This window comes from Corythoichthys intestinalis, chromosome 2, assembly GCF_030265065.1.
Source record: "Corythoichthys intestinalis isolate RoL2023-P3 chromosome 2, ASM3026506v1, whole genome shotgun sequence".
Lineage (NCBI taxonomy): Eukaryota > Metazoa > Chordata > Actinopteri > Syngnathiformes > Syngnathidae > Corythoichthys > Corythoichthys intestinalis.
Window position 1 is genome coordinate 49,928,079 of NC_080396.1, and position 25,656 is coordinate 49,953,734.

At 39.6% G+C, this 25,656-nt stretch overlaps 1 protein-coding gene across 3 annotated transcripts in view; it reads right to left on the bottom strand.

Annotated features, from left to right (window-relative positions):
- The window catches only part of LOC130904536 (glutamate receptor-interacting protein 2-like), a 43,550-nt gene that overhangs the window by 12,007 nt on the left and 5,887 nt on the right, over positions 1-25,656 (bottom strand). For 2 of the 3 annotated variants that reach the window (XR_009060863.1, XM_057817361.1), the window contains exons 4-16: positions 21,692-21,846; positions 21,462-21,545; positions 21,314-21,389; positions 19,539-19,684; positions 15,146-15,293; positions 14,880-15,049; positions 11,683-11,811; positions 9,236-9,397; positions 7,206-7,392; positions 2,845-2,990; positions 2,424-2,504; positions 790-853; positions 338-483 (exon numbers count right to left, since the gene is read on the bottom strand). Coding sequence is in view for 2 of the 3 variants with exons in the window: in XM_057817361.1 (XP_057673344.1) it covers positions 338-483; positions 790-853; positions 2,424-2,504; positions 2,845-2,990; positions 7,206-7,392; positions 9,236-9,397; positions 11,683-11,811; positions 14,880-15,049; positions 15,146-15,293; positions 19,539-19,684; positions 21,314-21,389; positions 21,462-21,545; positions 21,692-21,846 (1,694 nt within the window). In the remaining variant the exon portion in view is untranslated. The remainder of the gene's footprint in view (positions 1-337; positions 484-789; positions 854-2,423; positions 2,505-2,844; positions 2,991-7,205; positions 7,393-9,235; positions 9,398-11,682; positions 11,812-14,879; positions 15,050-15,145; positions 15,294-19,538; positions 19,685-21,313; positions 21,390-21,461; positions 21,546-21,691; positions 21,847-25,656) is intronic. The other variant, XM_057817372.1, reaches the window with a different exon arrangement.

A 25,656-nucleotide genomic window follows, 5' to 3' on the forward strand; every position in this document is an offset into this window, starting at 1 on the left:
CAGATACTTTTTCGTACCAATGTATATGTGCCTATACTGAAAAATGTGACAAAAGACAAAGGAGAATGCGGTAGTGATTGCTGGACAGCTTTAACCACAGCGAGCGTTTGAGATTGAAGAGAACTGTTACTTTTTTTTTTTTTTTTTTTTTTTAAATCAGTTTGAATGCTCATTTTTAAGACTTGCTGATTTTTTTAATCACTCAAATTGAATGTCGTGTATAAAATTACAAATACATTTTTGCTTTATTTCAACCAAACATTACTAAAAAAAATCCTACAAATGATGCATCTCTATTAGTGATATGCTGGCAATGTACTTTAAGTGACATCTGTACCAATGTTGTCCTCGTCTTTCTGTATTCGGAGCTTGACCATGTCCTCGGCTTGACCCAGGACATGCATGGCGTCCTCAATGCTGCACTCCTCAAGACGCACACTGTCTATAGCCAGCAGCCTGTCTCCAGGCTCCAGAGTGCCCGTCCTACAAATGGAAAAGGGGACCAAAGCTATTATGTGGAACTGGGGAGCTGCTCCTGACTCACAATGTGAATCCTATTACATCAGGATCATAGGGGAGTGACCGCAACCTAACCCTCAGCTCTAATTGGCACTGAGCCTTCTGAAGCATTCTGCCAATGCTCTACTGAACCACATTTTATTGGCATTCTAATTGTGATTGAATAGATTTGTTAGACAGTTTTAGTTTTTCATGGGTGAATAACCAAGCATACACAGTGGTTTTGATGAAGGATTCAGGTTCAACATCGATGTGATTAAATGACATTACCTGTGTGCTATGCTTCCTTTTCTGATGTCAGAGATGATAAGTGGCTTGCCAGGCTTCTTACTTGCTAGTATGCAAAAAAAAAAAAAAAAAAAAAAAATGTTGGATTTGAAATGCTTGAATTTGAAGACTTCAAATGTTGATAGTTACATACCCAAAACTAGTGAACATAATATTGTACATAAACATTCAACAGCCACAAAATAAAACAAGACCTAACACAAGATAAAATAAATTCTCCTTTAAGTTTTTTTATTTGAAAGTGTCAAAAACATTTATAAAACATTTTATTTTTGGATTAGCGTATGCACAGTGCCTGGTATTTGTTATATATGACCTCTGACAAGAGGTGGGAGTCTTTGGGCACCTAACCAATTGATTACGATTCAGAGGCTCCGATTCGATTATAAACGGATTATTGATTTAACACCCCCCCGCCACCGCGCCTTTAACGTGTTGTACATTCGTTCCAAAACTATTCTAAAATCCTCTCAGGCTAAACCAAACTAATATTTCATTATCAAGTTAGAAAAAGTAAATAAAATACTCAAGTCCCCATTCTGTATCAGCAGCTTTAAACTACATTCAATTAATTTAATGATGTGCATCAACCGTTAAAGTTGTTAAAATTGCCATCTTTATTCCATAATTTCCCTTCTGTCTACTTTCGAAATGTCAATGTTTTAAAACTGTTTCTTCATTTAAAGATAGATTCAAGTCAAGACTTTGTTGATTTAGGAGTATTTTAGATAAAACGTTATTTAGGTTCGCTGCAACAGAGGCTTCTAGAGAAGTCTACTGCTTTAAGACTACTAAACTACTATACGGCAAGTCTGTCATTTCGCATCTAGTTCTCTTTATATGTTTTAACACCGCCGTCGTCTGTCATTTTGCATCTAGTTGTACATATATGTGATATCTATTATAGCCGTATGTGTCCGTATGTTTTTAGCAACTAGCAACTGGGCGTTGTTTGAAGCAGCTTTCGGCCGCAGTCAGGTATTACTGTTTTTTTATCTAGCGGCATGAGTTGTACATGATATTTACTCTCGGTCCGTTCCTCATTGCGTCCCGAAGACCACGCTGTGTTTTAGTTCTGCTTTACCTGGTATAATTCAATAATCGGAATTTGGATGTTTGTGAATCGTTCTCGAATCTTTCACGGCCGAATCGCGAATAATCTAAGAATCGGAAATTTCGCACGTCTCTACCTCTGACGATCCAAAAATAAGACTTCAGAAAAAAGGTGGATCGTTTTATTCAGCTGTGTTTGCCATATTTTGATGCCTTAAGAACAGCACAATTTTCCCGTGAAAATTGTGTAAATTCAGTTTGTTATGACAATAGAATATAGCAGGGTTCACTGAATCTGGACTTCGGTGCCACTTTTCCTGTCGTGTTTTCCATGTCTCCCTCCTCCAACACACCTGAATCAAAATAATCACGATCTTTATCAGGCTTCTGGAGAGGTTGCTGATGACATAATCATTTGATTCAGGTGTGTTAGGGGAGAGAGACGTGGAAAACACGACAGGAAAAGTGGCACCGAGGTCCGGATTTAGTGAACCCTGGAATATAGCATCATAAACATTTGAACAATAGTGTACCGTGCTGGACAGTTTTATGATAGCACTCACCACTAATTGTAATCCCCATCTCCATTCCTCTTCGCTTTGGCAACTTCACGTGGAAGGTACCGCTGCTAGGAACCACAGACTCTAATGGAAACACACATAAAAGTTAAATGGAAGTGTTCATAGTCTATGCACAATATACATAAAAAGTCTATACAACCCTGTTCAAACACATAAAGGTTTTTGTGATTGTTGTTGTTATAATAGTAACAACACTTAAAATTTACCCCACCCCCCGCCACCCCCCCCCCCCCCCCACACACACACACACAGAAACAATTAATTTAAGATTACTTTTTCCCTCACATATCTTCCTATTTTTCAGTAGAAGCAAAAAGGTGTTGTGACGACTGGTATAACCAAACAATTGCATTTAAACACTGGTCTCATTAACCAACACATTTGTAGCTACAACAAGTTGTACCTGCAACATCAAACTCAACTTCCACCGTGACTTTGTTGGCCAGAGCTGAGTCTCTAAGCAGCTGATGGGCCTCCTCCAAAGTGCCATCTTCAGTCGGAATGCCATTGATAGACAAGAGTCTATCTCCAACCTGTATCAGGCCACACCTGCACACAAAACCACAACAACAGTGTGGCAGCAGCTGCAAATAAAACACGAGAAACACTAATTACATAGAAACCTAGTCCCACGCTCCCTGACCATCTTTTTGAACAGTGTTTCCAATAACGTACTGCATTATGTTTTCCATTTTTAGTTTACAAGAGTATTTTTAAAATGCAAACTGATACATCTGTATTTGGCGCTAACTAGAATGCATGCTTTACCTATTATTTTGGTGTATATTCAATAAAACATTGTCTATAAATGGGCGAATTTGTCATCGTTTGTCATCAATTTTGGGTATTATGTAGTTGGATCATCGACTCCCTATAAAAAATGAGCTAATCTTCAGAAATTACATTACGCCTGCAAAATGAAGTCCTGTCATCAAATATTAATTTAGCAACACCTACACAACAGATTAAGCTCGCATGGAGTTAAAGAGCTAACACCCCAGTGGGAGGCTCCCCTGCACAGCAGAACTGTCTTACCACTGCTTGACTTAAATGGCGTCACACAGGGGAGGTGACCCTGTGTTAACGCCATCATAACCTCACCACACACAATACGCAGGGATAGGCCTGAGAATAGATGCACATTAGGGGTGGGACAGACAATTTCTGTTGACCCTTTAGTGGCTTGTAAAGTCAAAAAGAACATTTTTCCTCACAACAAATAGGAAAAAACTCGTCTGAAAATATGTGTGGATTAATGTAAGCCCAGTACAATTGTGCCTTGAGAATTGAGTTTTCTGTGAACACTTGTAACTCAAAACCTTTATCAAATTTCCACATTGAAAAGAATACAAATGTGTTCCAGTCTCCAACCAATAATGTGATATTCGCAACTATTTAATGAGAAAACTAGCATTTTATAATACTGTAATTTATTCAAAGGGGTGGGGTTAAAAACTGCACTGCTCCATTTGGTACACACACCTCTGCCAAGTGTTGGCAGTATAACAGACAAATATCACTTTTCATGAGCCCATCAATGGTGTTTTGCAGTGTTTGTTAGCATGAAGCTGAATAGACTGTCGTAAGGCACTTATTTTTTTGTTTTGTTTTTTTAAATACACATGTAGTTCTCTGGTTTATTTCTAGTTCGACAGTCCGTTCCAACTGGAAGTGTTGAAACAAACGAACTTACGCTGTTAGTACTAGAACACACTGCAGGAGGCGGTTACATTAGCATCTGGAAAGTGAGTGAGCTGTGTTCACTGTTGACTGACTTAAATACAGTCACTTTCTTAACCCCTTCAGACCTGAGCATGCTGCTGAAGGACATGAAGCATTCACGTCTCTAAATAAATACCGTAATTTTCGGACTATAAGCCGCTACCTTTTTCCTTCATTTTGATACCTGTGGCTTATAGTCCAGTGCGGCTTATATATTGATTTATTCGAGTTAATAGGTAACACTTTATGTGACAACGGCATCATAAGACTGCCATAATTATGACATGATACTATCATCAGCATTACTGAATGCTTATGTCATTAAGTGTCATCCGGGAAATTATGTAACTAGCTTCATTTATTTCCAGCTTGAATTTTTACATCCATTCAAAAGTGAAATCTTTTGCCGGATAACACTAAATGACATCTGTTATAAGCATTCATTAATGCTCAGGACAGTGTCATGTCAATAATTATGATTGTCTAATGACAGTCTTATGTCACCACTGTCAAATAAAGTGTTAGCAAATACCATAACTAACAGTTGATGAAACAACTGGAACAGTAACTGAAGAAATAATTAGCACAGAACATGAATTTTGATTAAAATTTACGTCTGCACAATGCAATGCATGCTAGGAGGTATGTTGGATGACAACAGTGTTTACAGCAGGTGGCAGCAGAGGTTGCCTCTCTCCACCAACGGAGCAGTGATGGCCAAATGAAGCTTCTTGAAGGAATGAAGCTTTGCAGCCAATTGGTTCAAAGATTCATGGTGGTTCGTTTGGCCTTATGACAGTCGTATGATGCCGCTGTCAAATAAAGTTTGACCGGTTACTATCTTTTGGTGTAAATACCCCATAAAACAGTGAGGATAGCAGCGGCTTACAGTCCAGTGCGGCTTATCTATGAACAAATGCTGTTTTCGGGCCAAATTTGGTGGGCTGCGGCTTATAGTCAGATGCGCCTTATAGTGTGAAAATTAGGGTACATTGAATTTAGTTGCTATTGCCACTTCCAGGAGATGATTGGACAAAACTTTACCCATCGAAATCAAATCATGAGGTTTAGCACCCCCTCTTTACTATTTCTGGCTCTTTGAAAATTGGTGAGACAAAACGCAACTTAAAAAAGGCAAACTTAAGTGCTCATTTCTCATTAAAAACAATGTTTAACATTAACATTAAAAATAACCAATAAAAGCATGAAATACTGTATCTGTGATCAAAAAATTGCACTTTGTTCCTGTATTTGAGTAAAGAACAAATCAGCGAAGATTTTTTTTTTTTTTTTGCATACCAGCAGAAAAATGCGGGTCTGAAGGGGTTAAACTACTTTTTTTTTTTTTTTTTTTTTTTTTTTTAAATGTTTTTTTGTTTTGTTTTTTTTTGCAAAATTATCGGTAAATATAAAGCAATAAACATACTGCAGTATTTGAAATATTTTTTAACAAAAAAAAAACAAAACACTTATTTTATTATTGCTTATTATTTTAAGACGATTATTTTTCTACTAAATGGCTGCCATTGACAGCACTCGACGTCAAATCCAGTCTATTGGCATAGGCTTGCGACAATTGATCGCTGCTAGCACAACTCAGTCAAAATGGCTCAAACGTCTAGCACCATCAATTAGGCTCAAGCGTTTACGTCAGAGCAGCACGGGATCATGCGAGATTTGCGACAACGCAGCCATTTCGGAAGCACGTCTGCATCACGGGACATTTAAACTTAACGGCAAATACAATTCAACTACGAGTGCCAAAGATGGAAAAAAGTAAGGAAAACTTGCCAGTTCGATACAGAGACAAACTTGTTACCACGGAGAAAAACAGATATGTTAGCAATTTTAAGGATGTGAACAATGTTGACCCTTACGAGCAAGCCGAACACAAATGGAATACAGATGTCGACAAGCTTCCACCACTACGCGAAATGGACATCATGCTGTATTTAGTGTTTGGCGTAAGTTACTACACTCATCAGCAATTCCGAAACTACAAATCGCTACAAAGCTACGAACGGTTTTGCTGCGGATGGGTACAGGATCTGCACATTATGACCATAGCAAACGGCAACAACATCTTTCTAGCAAAGGTAGGCAATGTGTGTTTACATTAGTCTGTGACCACGGGTGTACAAATTTTTTGTTGCAGAAAATGTAGCCTGTGTACAAATTCTTTGCCACTCTCTCACGTCAAAATATTACAGCTTTTTCATTTAGCAACGACAGGAATTACGTCTTATGAAGACAATGCACATGTATGCATGCTAGTTGTTTAGCTGTAGCTATAGCTAACAACAGGCCGACTTAGGGCATAAAGTTACCGAAATTTGCGTAAACAAACGAAATTAACTTACCGGAGTGGAAGTGCATAGAGCAAACTCTGTGTGTAACTGGAGAATCAAACGTTATGCCCTTCCTTCTGATCGAGGCCACCCATGCCATTCTTCGACGTTTGGTAAATTCAGATATGACCTTTCCCTCGACTTTTCTCCATGTAGGGATCCGGAAGAAACTCAATGGTGTTCCGTCGAGCTGTACATTCTCTTTTCTATTCGATCGGTTGTTGCAATTCTTTATCGCACAATAATTTCCAACCATTTTTAAAGAGCGACCTGTGTTGAAATGCCTCACTGTTTATGTTTTCCGCTTCCAAAATGGCGATAGCGGCGGAAACCTCGTGAGTGCCACGTCATACGCTCGAGCCTAATAGCACATGAGCATTCACAGTCAGTTCTTCCAATTTATTTGCATCGGATTTGTATCGTTGTCATTGGCAGGAAATGAGCTAAGGAGGCTTTGATGCCTTATCTTGATGCGTAAGAATAACTGGAAGAGAGGAATCTTTTGTCTGTGGGCCTCATTTGTATCATCGTGATGCATCTGTAATGTGTCTGCCTTCAAACCAAATACTCATGAAGCTAAAATTAGCCTCCTGATGTGTCACTGCCTGTGTCACTGAATGATTAGCACTCCTGCACTCCAAGTTCAAGGTGACTCCCTGTATGATTTGTGCTCCTTCTTGTGTTGGCATCTTACCTCTCAGCTGGGCTGTCTGGTTCAATGAAGCGGATGGTGGGAGGAGCAGAAAGAGTTTCTGTGGCAAAGACACCCCCCTGCAGCTGGATCCCAAAACCTGTTAGCGGATCCCCCCTCAGGATGACCTCACTCACTTCCACGTGAAAAACCTGCCCCCCTGGGCCCACAGAACTTGAAGCCAGAGACACTACATGTGGGAAGGGACACAATGATAAATGAGGAGACATGGCATACGTATAAGGTAAATGCAGGACAGAGGAGTGGTGCAAAGAAAAACAGGCATACACTACAGCAGTCTATCACACACACATTCACGCAAGGTGACAATCAAAAAGACTCATGAAGATGTTTCTGGTATATCTATAGTTGCTTTTCTTTGAATAATACCTATAGCTTATGAGCCCTAATTATGTACAGTGCCATAAGATCAGCGGCAGAAAGCACAGACACATTATATACAGTTTGAAGAGAATTCAGAGTAGACACTTTTTTTCCTTCAAAATACATTAGGCGTTTCAAGATAATTGTTCAAAAACTGAACTATCTTGGAGTAAATTGTGGGGATAGGTACCTTTTTGCAACATTTCATTTTTCAGGACATTTTTCCTGTCCGGTTTGAATCCCTTCATTCTTGTAAAAGTCTGGGATTTTTGTTCGGGTGTTAGCTCGTGAGATGGCAGACCGCCCAAGGCGAAAACGTGGAGACAACTTTATTCTACCATTTTGATTTCATATTTTACACTGGCTACCTTATGTTTTTGGAACCAATGGTTCCGTTTTTTTTTTTTTTTTTCAACCTGCACAACTATAACAATATATACAGTATTACCTTCATTCCTTGGCAACCTCTGTTCTGTATTTAAAAGTATGTCACAGACAAGACTGAAATAGCAGTTTCTGCTCTTGCACTCCTCTTTAAAAGAAACTGCTGTATTTTAAGCCAAAACAGCTGTTGTGTTTGATAGAACAATGTCTATATGCTGCCATAGCAGTTTCATGGCGCATTAAGCCCCGGAACTATTTTTATTTTGCCCGTTTTACCCTGAAAACCCCCGTTTACAGACGTCACGCAACCGCTTTTGTTTCAACCCAGCCATAAAACGAAGGTAAATATAATTTTTATTCAAATGTCTGTCATTTTCAGCCTACAATCATTAATTGATGTCTAATATTTAGTTTAAAAAAAAAAACTTTAAAAAATTAATCATTCGCATAGTTTAAACTTTTAATCAGATTACGTCACAATAAAAAAAATGGTGTCTGTAAAAAAGTCATGGATATTTAACTCATAACCATCGCTTAATTGTATTTTTTTGTTTGTTTATGTCACATTTTTTCCGATATGTTAGATGATAATCGATCCAAAGAAAAATCGGGAAAAAAAAAAAAAAACATTTAAAAAGCTAAATATATGAAAAAGAAAATCTCGACCACTCCTTGATGTTTGCGATTTCTGAATTGTGACCCTTGTTATATTACGCATCATCCGTAAAATCCCCACAAAATCCAGCTGTGGCCATTCACAGATGTGTCTTGACACTCAGTGATTCATGCTAAATGGAGTTTTAGGATCAAAACAAGGTAAATACGCGATAATATCTCGTTAAAGTCATTGCGTCTGTAATTCTGCTTTCCCGTGCTCTCACCTCAGATAGGGTTTTGCTGTTTAAAAAAAAATAAAATAAAAATTTAAATGCCCTGTTCGAAATTTTTCCTCCCCCAGAAAATTGAGATTTTAAGCTTTACAATGATGTATCACACGTGCATATCAGACAATTTTAAAGTTGGCTAAATTGGGGGTCTCAGAGCGGGACTTCAAGTCACCTGAGTGTTTTCCGCCATATGTACAGTATGTGGTAGTCCCATCCTTAAGATAGTTTGTTGTTTGTGGCAGTGACAACGACAGCCATGTTTTTCGTAAATTCAGTTAATACGCGACAAGGGTCATACTTTCAACTTCCAGCAGTCTGGAATGGAACTGAAATTTAGCATAATTAAGCCAGAACACCGTGACGAGCAGTTGGTCATACATGAGCTTTTGTGGTCCTTCTTCCTGTTCCTCCTCTTGCCGGTTGAGGTCCGAGGGCTGGTTGGTGCAGTGGACACCATCGGGCATGGCAGCATGCTGCTTCCCTGGCTGCTGAAGCCTGAGGTGGCTGTGGAAGAAGGGGAGAAGCCACCACTCACCAGAGCTGCAGACATGAGAAATTGCACTCTACTTATCAACAGACGTGGATCAATTAGAGGTTCACAACTTTCATTGAACTGAACCAAGGCACATACAGTATTTTAGTTTATAATTGCTCCTTTGACTTTGAGAGGTTTCCGCGTTCCGAGCCGTTCAGTTGATATTTTTTGTTGCGTTTTGTGTTGCGAACAAAAAATATTACGGCGTAAGTGTGCTTAGAGGACAGTCAGTTTAAGTATTGCTTTGGTTCACTGCATCCATAGAGTTCCATTTCTACTACAGGGAAATGCAGCATGATCAGTCGATGCTAATAACACAAAAAAAAAACAAACAAACAAAAAAAAAGACTGTCGACCCTCCCCACCTCCACAGTGGCAGTGCAGCAACATGAGAACACCACAACCACTCAAGGCCACACCACTTTAAGGCATTTCAACACTTTCTCAATTTTTTACACTAAGATCAGCCTTGACAAAGAAAAAAAGCTTGTGATAGTTTACGGACCATCAAAGTGACAAACAATAAAATATAGGAGAAGACTCGATTAAGCTTTCATCAAAAACGAGGGAGGTGTTAATCCTAAAAAGTATTTAGTGTCATTGTGAGCCACTATAGCATTATGCCCAGTTTTGACAACAACACTGTAACAAATATAGGAAATAAACATATATAAATGCTGTATGTTTGTTTGGATTTATCATGCCTGAAGGGGAAAAAAAAATCAAAGTGGTACTTTGAGTGAATTAAAATTAAAATGTTTGGAGGGAAGGAACACAGTTCTAAAATGATAAATGCCAAGTGTATTTAAAAAAGGTATATACAACTGAACAAACATACAGTATATGAGTGGGGGAAAAAAATACATAACATTAAATATGGCACAGTTATGGCACAAATTCAGTAACTATCACTTACCACTGGCTTTACACGAGAAACATTGTAGTTTAGGACAGCATGTGACATTCTGTATTACATTTCTTGGTTCATTGCTTCACATTGTCCATTAGCATTTATGTTTTAAATTACAGTGTTATTTTTCTTTATTAAAAATTTACAACAATTACAAATGTTTTTAAGGGCTGGGAAATATTAACAGAATTTCCTTTTTTTTTTCAGTGAAGAAATTTGATTCGCAATACGAAGGATTTTTGTTTAAGAGCATGCTAATGAAACAAATCATAAATCGGATAAATTGTAAATCAAGGTAGGCTATAGTGTAATCTGAAGTAATGATTTCTTCTCATTCTAATCCCAATTTTATTGAATGCGAAACAGTGGCAGGGCAGGAGGAGTGCATAAAAAGTAGAAAAAAAGGAGCAGACTTCCACTTATGCACTTTTATTACACAAAAAAAAAAATAAATAAATATCCAGCTCAACCACTTGTCACTCAGGAGCACAATGGTCCGCGCACACGTGTTTAGTGTTTACAATGAACTCCAACAAAAAGTGAGTAGTAACAGAAGAAGAAAACTATTTAATACAAATAAAGAGGCGCCACCATGTGGTGGATGTCATAACGACCACCATTTACAGAGGGGACCGTTACAAGGGTCCAGGTGCGATGAGTATTATTGAGCCTCCGAGGTGAACATCCGGCGGGTGGGGATCTTACTGGATAATTTTGCAGTCTACTGGACACTTTCAAAGGCCCTTCAAGACGACTGTCCGATGTGTGTGTGTGTGCGTGTGGGGGTGCTAGTGGAAAATTTTCTGCAGGCCCCTCCAGACAACAAGTCGAGAGGGGATCTGTTGGGGAGATTAAAGATATTTTAAGGCTTAAATACTATATTCCAGCTTCGCACATCATCATACTTTTCTGTTTGACCCTCACCTTGCCCAACCTCACCCCCTTTACGCCTGCAGACCGGACCCCCGGGAGGCCTGGGCCCGGGTGCCGCTGCACCTCCAACAACCCCCTAAGATCCACCACTGGTTTAAAACCTGAGCCCGTTAGGTTGAAGAATTTGTTGTATGAATGGCAAAAACGTGGAAACACTGAGTAACTATACTTTATGCCAACTAGTGAATGAGGCTCTGCCTATCAGTATATGTCGCTGGCGTAGACATGATTTTTTGTACATAAAAAATTTAAAAATTGTCTCATTTACTTGTGCTCTTTCATGGCACATTAGTGACAGAGAATTGCTGCATGCAAAACAGTCTTCACCACTAGCACAAAAAGGTACGTGGTTGTCAATGTTGCAAATGGATTTAACAAAAGTGTTGACGAAAAAGCTCCAGTGATAGAGTCTTGCCAGCAGCAAGGCTGTCACAACTGATCACTTACTTTTGCAGAGGTCTTGCTGGTTGTGTGGGTGGCTTGGGCTGCTCCATGTCTTGCTGTGGCTGGCATGTGGGGGGAGGCAGAAGTTGCTGCTTTGGTCCCAGTGATGATGGCTGCTCTTCTGCACCTTTACTGCAGCAGTAAAGAAGCACTTGTGAGGATGGCGTGTTGTGCACGTTTTAAACCCAACCCATTAAAAAAAAAAAAAAAAAAATCACACTTTCCTTCCCATGTCTAAAATTATACCAGAGCGCACACCGCCTGGAGGATTATTCAAAGCAGAGTAATTGATACTGAACAATTTTTGTCACGTGCACCTAATCCCTTGGTTTGATGTGTTCTCCTGAGTGTTTGACACACACTGGTGGTATATGGTGCAAAGTGAAAATACAGAACCTTACTTTTATTGGCAAATGTCCAAATAGCAGCCTTGAACTTGGAGATCATTTTTAAAATTTCATTGAAAAGTCCAAGGTGCAAAAAGATTGTAAGAAAGTTGTGCACCAAGCATGATGTTGCTGTTCTGCAGCAAGAACCCTTTATTGGGCACAGCTGAATGCTTGATGTCTAATGAAGTGCAGTGTCTTACTGCACAGGCGTTGAACCCAAGGCCCATTCTCATTTTAGGCGATCTTTTTGACTTCTGCTCAAAATTGGTGCTGAAAATAATATACTACAACGATGATAACTGAATGCAGGTGAAATTATGTAACAGAGATCATTTAACTGTGTGCTTTCGTTTACTCATTAAATAATCAGAAACTCATAAATTGGCTCACTTGTATCTTAAGGCACATATGTGGCTTTACTGTTACAGTAGGCCTGCAATGAAATTAAGTCCCCATCTGTGCATGACAACCAGCAGACGTGGAGTCAGATAACTATGAGGCATTCATATGTAATCAGCTGACTTTGTGTGTGGGACGCACTTCAATAATTAACTTCCTTTAGAGATTCATTAAGACTTGTCAATGCTCGCCAAATGTGACAGTAATCCTTGGTGCTTCCGCAGTAGGGGTCTAATCTGTGACAACTTGCTCACATGTGAGGAGGATTTGCTGCTAACATGGATGACAAAACAAGCTCATGAGATTTTAGCCCCTTGGAGGGAACTGGCTGCGAGAAACCATGACATAGAACGCTTCATTTCGAAGGAATGGTTCCTCTCTGATGGAACTCTTGAAGAAATGCTCTTTTAATTCTGAAGTAGACAGCATTAAAAAATACTCCTAATCTCATGGAGGCCACATATCAATCTTAAAGCCCCCCCAGAGGAGATTAAATATGCTGCATTTTAAAGTCATACTTCTTGGGGGCAAATGAGCTGTCAAAATTAGGTTTTATTTTGCTATACAGAATTCACTGAAGACTGGAGATTTGACTTCAGAGGACATGCACAGAACTGCTTATGCGCTGCATTTAAATGGTCTACAGGAGCTACTTCATCGCTGAATGCGGCTTGTGCAGCAGCAATGGAACAGGGAATGATTCCGAAGTGGACAACATAACGAGTAGATGAGTAGAAAGTGTCGAGGGCTGAATTCATTACAAATGCCCAGTGTTGGGCACGTTACTTTAAAAAAGCAATTAGTTATAGTTACTCACTACTTCATCCAAAAAGTAACTGTGTTAGTAACTGAATTATTCTATAGTAAAAGTAACTAGTTACCAGGGAAAGCAACTATTTCCGTTACTTTAAAAAGAAGTTGTTGAATGTCAAAGAATTTGAAATTTTTGGAGCAGTATTCAAATCAGTTGAATAGAGAAGAACAGACAGGTAGTTGTGTTATAGAACCTTGTAATATTTATTGTACCTCACAAGCAACAGATTTATCCAAATCTTGAAGTGCAACAAAAATAAACAGATTTGAATTGCTTACCACAGATGTCGACAAAAGCTTTGCCCCGGGACATAAATTACACTTTACATGCACGTTCTTTCCTTTAATTTCGACCAACTTGAAATATTGTTTAAAGCCCCACCTCGTAAAGGACAAATTTTCCTCTGAATGCTCTGCCATCATATCCCTCTGCATCTGTTTTGCGTGTGTGTGTTTGCCGCACGCGCTGTTCCGGTTTGTGTGTGAAAACACCGGCTTTGAAGTACGTGCGCTATTAGGCTCGAGCGTTTACGTCACAGAATGGGGGATCACGTGAGATTTGAGAACAACACAGCCATATTGGAAGCAGGTCTCGCTCGCGGGACATTAAACTTTAACTTGCCAGTTTGATAAAGAGACAAACTCGTTACTAAGGCGGAGAACAGATATGTGATCAAACCTAAGGATGTGAACAGTGTTGACCCTTACGAGCAAGCCGGAGACAAATGGAGTTAAGATGTCAACAGGCTTCCACAATTACGCAAAATGGACATTCTGCTGTATTTATTGTTTGGTGTATGTTACTAAACTCATCAGCGATTCCGAAATTACAAATCGGTACAAAGCTACGAACAGTTTTGCTGCGAAGGGGTGCAGGACCTGCACATTATGACCGTATCAAACGGCAACTCCATCGTTCTTCATCCATCGTGAACCTGAACACACCCCAAGTCTTGGATGACAAATACGTAAACAGAGCAGAGTAGACTCGCTACGGCTGGTAGTTTCTTCAATTTATTCAAAGTAAGTAACGCACCGCTTTTGACCATCAGTAACGGTAACGGCATTGTAACGGCGGAAAAAATAATTAGTTAGATTTCCCCGTTACTGAAAAAAATAACGCTGTTATTTATAACGGCGTTATTCCCAACACTGCAAATGCCATCCCTTCTCCTCCATGCAAAGCCCCTGCAGCTGCCAACCCACAATTCTACAGAGTCAGTATCCATCGTGAGCCTAGGGTGGGACTTGAGGTACAGTGATTGTGTCCTGTATGTTGTACACATTTTACAAATATACATGCAGGCAAGCACACGTGTGTGCACTCACGCAAGCTGATTCACAGCAGAGAGAAGAAACAGCTGGGAGGCAGCTTTACTCTTTACTTCAGCTCCATGGAAGAATAATGCCGAGAGCATGTACATTATGTGAAGTGAAAACAATGTGCTCCTTTGTCTTTAGTACACCTCATTAGATCAATTCATACAATGCCATGATATCACTCAAGATTTTGCACCATAAATTATGTCGTTGCAATGTTCAGTCATTGTAATGAAGGTCAATCTGTACTGAGTTTCACTGTGATCTCCTCCATCTTACCTGTGTCTTGTGGCCGTACAGGCAGTCTGCTCTGATTACATGGTATAATTTCCAGTTTGACAACATCAGGGGTGTTGCCTAGAAGCTGCAAAGCTTCCATAAGAGAGCAGTGTTCTGTGCTTGTTCCATCAATAGTCAGCAAGACGTCACCTGCGTGCAATGCTCCACACCTGACAGAGTGACACAGGGAAGGAGATGTGAATCTGTGAAAAAAAATTTGCTGGGAATTTGTGTCTAAATCAGTAATATAGACGACGTTGCTTTACCTTTCGGCAACGCTCGCCACCTTTATCTTGTCAATAATGATGACTTGCTTGTTCCTGTAAATGGATGTGGTGAGGCTGATTCCCAGACTGGAGGAAGCCCCTTTGACTATCTCCACTAGCAGTGGACCTGAAGCTTGTTGCACTGCCTCTGCAAAAAGTATCACACGCTTGATTCATTACAATAAGTTCACTGCATGAAGCCACAGCCAGCAGCACAAGGCTAACGTTTTTGGTTCCCCGCTAAAAGAAAATTCCAGCAATTACTACTACTAAAAACGAGAATACACAAAAGGTTTGCATGAACTGTATATATTTGAAAAATAAGTAATGTATAATATTTTTGTGTAGCGTGGTATCTAAGTACAGTAAGTCATTCTATGGCACTGCGTAGTACAAATGTAGTTCATATATTAATTAATTTGTGCAAACTGTGTGGTTATTTCAGTTCAATGTATTCTTGCCTTACTTTTATCAATTTACATTGTTAATGCTATAAATTGTGTGGCATGTTCTATTGATAAATAGTTAAAGTAACACTAGGTAACTTTTCAAACTTTATAAATATATTATCATAACATTTGTGATGATATGTCAATTGACAAGCAGTTGAATGACACCTCTTTTATATCCTGAAGGGGTCTGTATCTCTTTCACCGTGACTAATTAACTTTAGTGCGTCCCCTCTTCTCATCCCTGAAAGCTAGTTGATGGAGGCGCAGGTAGCCCGTGGGACCACCCTGGATCCCTGGGGGGGTGACGATGGCCCCTTTGCTGGGCTGCGGGAGGGGGGATGGGCTGCGCTGCCAATCCATTTTAACTGGGAGGGGGCGCATTCATTGGCCCCCTCCCAGTTAATGATGTCTAGCTCTGTCAATAGCCCTGAAATATAAGCATCCACAGCCAGTCCTCCCAGTTTTAGTGAATTGGACATCAATCGTTGTCAATGCAAGCCAGCAAGTTCATTTTTGGTCATTTCCTTGTAATTTAAGGGTACTTACGGATCACTCCCTGTATATTATTGGGGTTATTCAGGACTAGTTCATGCACATTTTGGATAATTTCCTTTTGATTTTCCTTTAATTTCCAGACCATTTCCTCTTCATTGGCATTTCCTGTGGATTTTAGGGCATTTCCAGATATTTTCTGTTTATTTTGGGTCACATCCTGTTGGTTTTGGGGCATTTTGGGATCACTTCTTTTATCAATCATTGGCTTCCATTGACGGCGCTAAACGTCAGTTTCATTTTGCCTGGGTGGGTGCGAATGAACGAATGTGACTGTGGACACAAAAGTGAACCAAGTTCAGAAGTGCACAAATTTCCGGTTTTATGGCGCCAATGTCAAAATACATTACAGTGACGTGCGGTCAGGGGAGGCAGGTGAGGCAGAGCCTCACCTGTCAACATGACAAAAAAATAATTATAGCATCAAATTTATATGAATATTTGTCCATTGCTCTTTATGTATGACTCATTTCAAACATTTTTTATAGTCAAAATCGCTGAATTTGCCTATTTCCTGTTCAAATAAAGAAATGAAACGAGAGGTGCGGCAGCAACGAGTAAAGCCTCACCTCTGATTGCGCAATCCATTACAAACTGGGTTGATACATGGAATTGGAGCGTGCTGGTTGCCGTACATCTGCATGTCGCCATTATAATGTTTCCAGATACGTTTATTTGACCTGATTTTCCAAAGTCTGGCTAATGTCTTTATCCCTTAAAGTGTAATGTTTGTTAGCGACATATTTAGTTTTGCTGATGGGAAATAAAACCGCAGTGAAAAGGCACAGATTGCGGCAGATAGTACTCTGTCGCACTGCAAGGGGGCGTACGTGAAACTGGACTCTCCGTTAAATGTGGACGCGGTTAACACAACACCGGAGCTAAAAGGTTTGCTTCAAACTACGGGACAGAAGATAACTCGCGCTTTTCAAACGGACTGGTACACCCGAAAAGACTGGCTATGTGGCTGTCCTTCGAAAAATCGCCTTTGCTGCTTTCCCTGCCCTTTCTTCTCAACTTGTGCCAATGTCTGGACTAACACGAGATATTGTGACATTAAAAAACTACCACGAAGCCTCAGCAAACATGAGAGCTCGACCACTCACATTCAAAGCCTGATTGCTTTAAAAACTTTTGGAAGCTCAAGGATCGATTTGGCTTTGACGAACAGCGGAATCTCAACGGTAGCATTCAGAATGCTAAGGTAAAGAGTTTGAAATACCTCATTAATGCAACCTGCATCCTAGCTAAACAGGAGTTAACATTTCGTGGTAACAATGAGCGTGTAAGCTCTTCTAAACGTGGCATATATGTAGAACGATTACATGGTTTTGCTGAGAAAGATGAAAGGTTAGCTAGACTTTTGGACACATCCACTGTGTTTTCTGGCTTGTCAAATAGAACACAGAACAATCTAATTGAAGCAATCCTCTCCATTGGGGCGGAGAGATTTTTTTTTAAAGTAAAGGAAAATAAGGAGGACTTTTACAAAAAGGGCGTAGGTTTGCATAGGGACGGTAGGGACATAACACTACCAACTTTTCAGGATGCTAAAATTGTCCCCACCAACTTTTAAGCAACCTTACCTTTTTTGCATGATATAATGTTCAGTTACATAGAGAATTTAGATCTTTCAATAGTTCCATATGTTGTAAGGATAGAATTGACCCTACCATTATTAAGTGAATTATTTTCATTATGTTTATGTTTGCTAATAAAAACCAGACATTTATTGAGGAAGTTTTCAAAATGTTTCTTTAGTATTTTTTGAAAACAAAGGTTTGAATCGAACAGTGTATCATCTGAACCAATGCATGTAAAAGTTATTATCAGAAGATAAGGATTTATTTTGCATTGATCATTTTGCCTATTAATTAATTAGGTTCATATACATGAGAAATGTGGCCCTTTGCCCCCTTCATCCAATCTGTTTGGTCTAATTAATGTCCCGTCCCCAGCAAAAAGGGTACCTACATGCAGGTTATGCTGTTATATCGTCCCTACGAATGTTGATACCAAACCTATGCCCTTCCAAAGTAACGCCGGTTTTTGTGGTGAAGGACAGGCGCAAGAGCACAAACAGTTTTCATTTCAATCTTATTAAAAAAAAAAAAAAAAAAAAGAGCTTAGACCAAGAAAAATACAATAGAATATTTAAAAACTAAATTTGGGCCTTAAATAAAATATTCTTTGTTTTTCTTTTCACACTTTTTGTTTAGCAATCTGTAATAAATTGATTAAAGTATCAGAATTAAAAGTTTTAAAAACAACGGAATATTTCACTAAAGGTCAGAATTGAATTCTGTGGTTTTGTACACCACTCTTTACTCTCATTTATGTTGCATGAATTATAGAATTGCGACGACCAAGACATTGAGGGTGTAGAGCAAATGCATGTTATTTTCTTACTTTTACGTATCGATAATATGTACCGTGTGTGCGTGTTTTGTGAAGAATGCTGATGAGATATGAAATAACCAGTAGCCAATTGAATAAGCTACCCTTTTTGGTTTATATATTTGGAAATCTGACACTAAAGGAGTCAGTGCCTCACCAACCATGAACCTCACCGCAAGTCCCTGAAATACAAGCATGTGATGAGTGAAGAGTTGGAAAAAAGTTAAATGACGGACAAAAGTAAAGTAAGTATAAAGTGCAAAACTATATTTTTCTCTAACCCTATTTGTGCTCTCAGCCCCCAAATACTAAGTTATAATTATAAAATAATTGATTGCTAGTTCTCCTCTTTGACAAAACAACAACAACAACAACAACAAAACTCAAACTAATTATTTTTTAAAAATCATCTGTACTCAAAAAATAAAATAAAAATTGCCTATTTGTAAATTATAACACTAATCATGTAATATGATATATTGCTTGTGCAAGTATACAATTTGGAGTTAATTGGATTTATTAACTGGGTTAATTTTTTTATCAATAGGACTCACGGCAACGGGTGAGCAATTTATTATGTACTGTACAGTATATGCTTTTAGTAAACACCAAATTGTTATGTATCCTGTATGAATGGGTAAGCAAAGGGGCGCAGCTTGACATCACGTCGCCGTAGCCTCACTGGAGCTCTGAGGCACATTATTTGTCAACTGTTCATTTTCATATTTATATAGGTCATGTTGGGAAAATGTGCTCGTTAACAAAGTAAAGGATGGCCTTCAGAGGTTGTATAGGGGAAGCAAGAGAGAAGCACACATGATGGTAATCCATCTGCGCTTTCCTTGTTGCTCTTGGGCCCGAGTGACTCCCCTGGTGGCATCTACAGCACCGAGCCTCACCCTCGTCCACGCAGCCAAACGGCTACATTATTTACCCTCAGAGCAACGCTGCCCTACCATGCCTTCACATATTCCCCGTGTGTGTGTGCTCACCCATGACAGAGATGTCATACTCGATCAGCAACAAAGCTTCCTGGCTGCTCTGCATCAGCATGGTCAACGCATCAGCATGCTTCTCCCTGTTTAAAGGCATGCCGTCTATGCTCAATACTCTGTCGCCAGCCTTCACTGTGCCCTCCCTTGAGAAAGACAAGAGAGGGAAAACATTAGCGCTAAGATACTCATGCAAGCGTCCTGACACCAGTCACACTAAATGATTAAATGGTTCCACATGAGCGTTCCCTCCCAGGTGAGATGAAGTTTGACCGTGTGTTTTGGTGAAGCCTATTTTCGTTAGGAGAAAGTGTAATGCTGTGTTTGCCTGGGGATGAGCATTGTCCTCTACTCTAGAGAAAACACACGTGCCGAGTATGCTGTTTTCATTCAGGGGTAGGGAACGATTACTGCACAAGAAGCTCAAAAGGTATGGTTGTCAAGTACCGCAACATCTCCCATGCACATTTCCCACAAGCCATCCTCCAGTTTCATGTCTGTAATTCCCAACCAGTGCGTACAATACTGCGTGCTTAAAGCAGGGGTGTTTAACTCATTTTTTCATGGCCCACATTCTAGTTATAGGGCCATTATGACTGCAAACCCATAAATATATCAAATTATTAACTCATTGGCTGCCATGGATGGTGATAGATGAACCAGTTTTGCTCTAAAAATGAACTGTTTTTACATTGATCACACAGTAACTTTGGCATGTACCACTATGAACATTAAAAGTAAGGAAACAAATCAGTAACCTTCCTACAATGTCCACTGCTTTAAAGTTATTTAATAAGTTAATACATTGGCTGCCATTGACGGGGATATGTGTCCAATGCATTTGGACCAGGAGGGGCTGGCAGTAATTGTTAAATCAATGCAAGCCATCCTAGGTCACATGGAATTCACATCTATCGTTGTCAACGGCAGTGAATTAGTTAAATATACCCACAAATTGAGTAATACCTGATTGTGGAATCATTCATTCATTCATTTTCCATGCCGCTTTTTCCTCACGAGGGTCGCGGAGGTGCTGGAGCCTATCCCAGCCAACTACGGGCAGTAGGCAGGGGACACCCTGAACTGGTTGCCAGCCAATTGCAGGGCACAAGGAGACATACAACCATTCACGCACACACTCACACCTATGGACAATTTAGAGTGTTCAATCAGCCTACCATGCATGTTTTTGGGATGTGGGAGGAAACCGGAGTTCCCTGAGGAAACCCACGCAGGCACGGGGAGAACATGCAAACTCCACACAGGAAGGCCGAAGCCCGGGATTGAACCCTTGATCTCAGAACTGTGAGGCAGATGTGCTAACCACTCAGCCACCGTGCCGCCTTTGTGGAATCAGTAGCCAGTAAAAAAAAAAAGAGAGAAAAAAAAAAGAAAAAAGGAAAGATTATTTCAAGTTGGGGTTCTAAAACTGACTTTTAGCAAGAAACACAAATTTCAGGGACATGACTTACTTCTGTGAGCAACAGAAATGTTGTGGCCCCCAAGCCTTGAGTTTGACAACCACGTTTTAGAAAATATCAGGTGTGAATTTGTTTAATTTTACCTCAGTTGTTCAACAAATAATTCATCATATACTGTACTACTGAGTAAAAAAAAACAAAAACGCATCTTTGTCATTTATGCATTACATACGGTGTTTACCAGTGTTCACTGTTAAATCTTCTTCCGGTAAATTGCAGATGGTAAAATATATAAAGGTATACATTCATCAGTGTATATAGCCTACTGGTTGAACACAGTCGACACGTCCCTACCTGTCAGCAGGACCCCCAGGCCTGACGTGGGTCACCACCAGAGGACGAGACCTGCGCCAGTCTTCATGAAAGCCTCCTTCAGAAGATGAAAACAACAAAATATAAATAACCTTAATGAATATCAAAAATAAGACTGGCTTTGATGTACCTCTCATGACAAAGCCAAAACTGTTGCCCTCTTTGAGCAAACAGACCTCTGTGGTCTTGCTTATGACTCCTGATGGAGTCTGGACTGTTACAGAAAAACAAATGAGACTGAATTAGAACAGGCATTTGATGGACATAAAACACAAAACACAAAAAAAGAACCCTTATAGTTGAACAGGGGTGTGTAGACTTTTTATATCCACTACTGTATATGTTTACTTGCAAACTGACTTGACGCACGTAATGGAGGAAGCTCGTATTCCACCTCTAGGACAACCCGCTCCCCGATGTTCTTCAGCAGGCTGATGATCTCATCATGTCGAAGTTTGGACAAGTTGATTCCATTTACTGACTTTATGTGATCTCCTACATTCAGCTGGTCACTCCTAGTATGAGATGGTATATTATTTGATGCAAGCATTTTATTTGAAAATTTACAGCAAAATTTATAGCAAAATTTACCTCTAATAAAGAGACCTTTCACAGCAGAAGTCTTGTAAATATTTGTACACATTTTAAAATGTGAACCCTTGGAATGTCATGTACATGTCACCTCTCATGTAACATCCTCAGTCATCTTGTTACTTATTGGAGGACTAATTAATTGAATGATTCTGACCTCTTTTCCTTTTTCACCTCTGGGCTGCTGCCAATGGACGCTACAGGCAGGCGTACAGACATGCTAACAAGCAGAGCTGACTGGCTTGTCGTCCAGTCGGCTCTCATCACACAATGTCACTCCCAGTCTCTCTCCTGTCTGCCCGCATGACTCTCCACTCAGTGAATTAGCTCACGCGTCCGCCAAGCATGTCACACGTTGCTTAATCACCATGAAACGTGACTTTACCCACAAAATTCCGCTGTTGCGTGGCTAAATACAGCAAAATGGGTGGAATCACAGTCATAAAGCTAATTTAAAGTGTGTGCTTACAAGAAATTGTTTATTAAGGATGAGAAGCCGTATTCATGTATATCTTTTTCACGCTCTCGCAGGCCTCATAAAAAGGATTTGGGAGGCCGCATGTGCCTCTGGGCCTTGAGTTCGACACCTGCGACAGTACAGTTGTGCGTTGAAAGCATACCACTCAGGGTGCCAATGATTTCTTTATTAGTTTGCTATGAATCCCATCACACCTTATTGCATTTATCTTTAAAAATTCCAATTCATTAACACTAATTTCTGCTTATCCAAATGAGGATTGCACGGGTCCTGGTGCCTATCACGGCCAAAGGTGGACTGTCCTTCGAGTGTGCCAGGCACTTCCTGGTGGGCCGACACACATTTTTGGGCCGGTGACGCTGTTTAAATAAATAATGAAAAGGTTTCTCACCCGTGGCCCACGGCCCATTCGTGGATCCAATTTTTGTTAGTCCAATCAAATATACGTATATCAGTGCTCCGCTCACCCCCCACGAACTAACTAAATGAATGAGTGGGAGGGACGCGACTGAAACGCATATACACAACCTGAAGGCATTTCAGTCGCGTCTCTCCATCTCACTCATGCGGCGAAATTTGGAAGAATAACCGATATGTTTATTCATACAAAACCCTGTACAGCGTCAGGTCGTGTATGTTGACAGGCTTTGTCACTAAAGTGGTGTTGGCGCCATGTGTCGTGTGTGTCCACACGCGTGTGTACGTGTTTTTGTAAAGAGAGAGTGATACACATAAAGAGTGATTAAAGTGATTATTAAAGAGAGAAATCAATCAGTGAGTAGACTAGATTCTAATATACAGTGTTGTTTTAGTTTTCTATAAAGCCAGTTTGCATGTGCTACAGTTGTGTTCAAAATTATCCAACCCCCAACAGTAGATAAGTGTTTTTGCCATTTGCAATTTTGACATTTATTTTCCATCTTTTTTCTAATCACATTAATTAATGACAAGACAAATACAACTGAAATAACAAAAATATTTTTCGGAATATTCCAATTTATGGCCTTTCTGTGATTACTTCATTGACAAAATTATTTAACCCCTTAGGTATGTATAACTTTAGTAATTAGTACAACATCCTTTGCAACAATAACATCCTTTATACGTGAAGCATAGCTTGACACAAGTTTCTTGCTGTGATCCTCAATCGCAAAGGCATCCAGTTCATTAACACTTTTGGGCTCGCGTGCTGCAACTGCCATCTTCAAGTACCACCAGAGATTTTCAATGGGATTTAAGTCTGGTGATTGCGATGGCCATGCCAGAATTTTCCAGCACTTTTTTTGCAACCAAGATGTGGTAGATGTTGAGGTATTCTTAGGATCATTGTCCTGTTGGAAGGTCCAACCTCAACGAAGCCTCAGTTTTGTCAATGACCGCATGACATTTGCATCCAAGATCTCCTGGTTTTGAACTGAATTCATAATACCGTGCACACGCTGAAGATTCCCTGTACCTGAAGAAGCAAAACAACCCCAGAGCATGACTGAACCCCCACTGTGCTTCACAGTAGATAGGGTGTTCTTTTCTTTATACTGTAGGCATCATTCTTTTTCCTCCACACATACCGTTGATCCATTGGCCCAAAAAGTACCAGTTGGGTCTCATCACTCCGGACCATTCCTTGGACTTCACCATGTTGTAAAGATGTCATTAACTGCCAAGAAAAGCCATGTGTCGCAGTCCTTTTAAGGGGCCGTTTACATGGTGACTCTCCGAGAATACGAAAAATTTCAAATTTGCATTTGCATTTGCGTCTCCATTTGAACAATGTCGCAATTCCGCATGAAAATGATGTAGTATTTATGCCAGGCCCTAGGGGGCAGATTTACAGGGCAACAGAGAATGATGCACTTTGACCCCATCAAGCTCCCTCAGCCCGGAAAAAAATATGCCCGCCCACTCGAAGCAATGTCATTTTTCTTTTGTTCAAAAAGGCACAAAAATTGAAACATTCAACATATCTAATTTAAAAATATTATTAAAAAAGTAAATTAAATCCGACATTCCACCATATTTGCTGTTTTAAATGTTTAGTAGCACCGCTGCGCACGCCCCATGTGACGTGTACGAGTGCTGACGTTACCAGCGCGGTCTCACGCCGCAGGAGCCTTTAATATGCATGCCGAGGAAGCCCCCCTCAATCCCCCGCAATCGGATTCTTCCACTTTGGAGGCAGGATTCAGAATTTTTTGTCTTCGCCTTCCGTCTTTGCCGACACCATATGCACGCGAGGCGAGTCAGCTACTCAGTCATTGCGTCTTTGTGTCGCAGAGTTGCCATGTAATCTGTCCCTAAATCTGCTTAATTGCTGCTCATTAGGGTTCCGTTCACATCTACAGATGTTTTCATCAACTGTTTGACAACAACTGATAGAAACCTTTGTTCTTAAGAGTGGTGGACTCAGGGTGTTGACTGATTGGAATGACTTAATCACAGAAAGGCCATTAATTGGAATATTCCAAAAAATATTTTGTTATTTCAGTTGTATTTTTCAATTTCACATGTCATTATTTTGATGTGATTATAAACAAGATGAAAAATGAATGTCAAACTGGCAAAAATGCTTATCCACTCTGAGGGTTGAATAATATTGAACACAACTGTACAGTTTATAGCAATTATTTCCGCAATGTTTAAAATTTATAGCTATATGTATTTGTAGTTATACATTTCCCCAGAGTGGGACTAATAATGGTTTCTCACATTTTATCTTATGCTAAACTTTCAAGCATGTTTTTAAAATTTGTAGCAGCAAAAACAATACAACACTTATTAATTAATTCATAATAAAATAAATTAAAACGAATAAAATATAATCAATAAATAAACTATTAATAAATAAATTACAATCAATACATAAAATAAAATAAATTATTCATAAATAACCTAACATACTGTGCCTCTTTCTCTCACCTTTAGTTAAGCCAGACTGATGAAAAAGGAGTGGCAGAGTCACAGTGAGATTTCTATAAATATTGGTGTAACAAATATATATTATCGAATTCATCGCATTTTAACGTCATATGTGCTAAAGGTCCCCAAATAAAGACTTTGAATTATACAACATTAAAAAAAACCTGTAATGCACAGCTAATCAATTGAATACAGGAAGAAGAGAAGATTTGAAATCCAATTTATCATTGCGCTATGTCCATAGTCGCAAATTTCTTTCCACCAGCACGTATTTTGTAGGGGATTTTTAACTGGATCTTTTTCATGGATATAATGTACAGTAAATATCGAAACAGTTGTC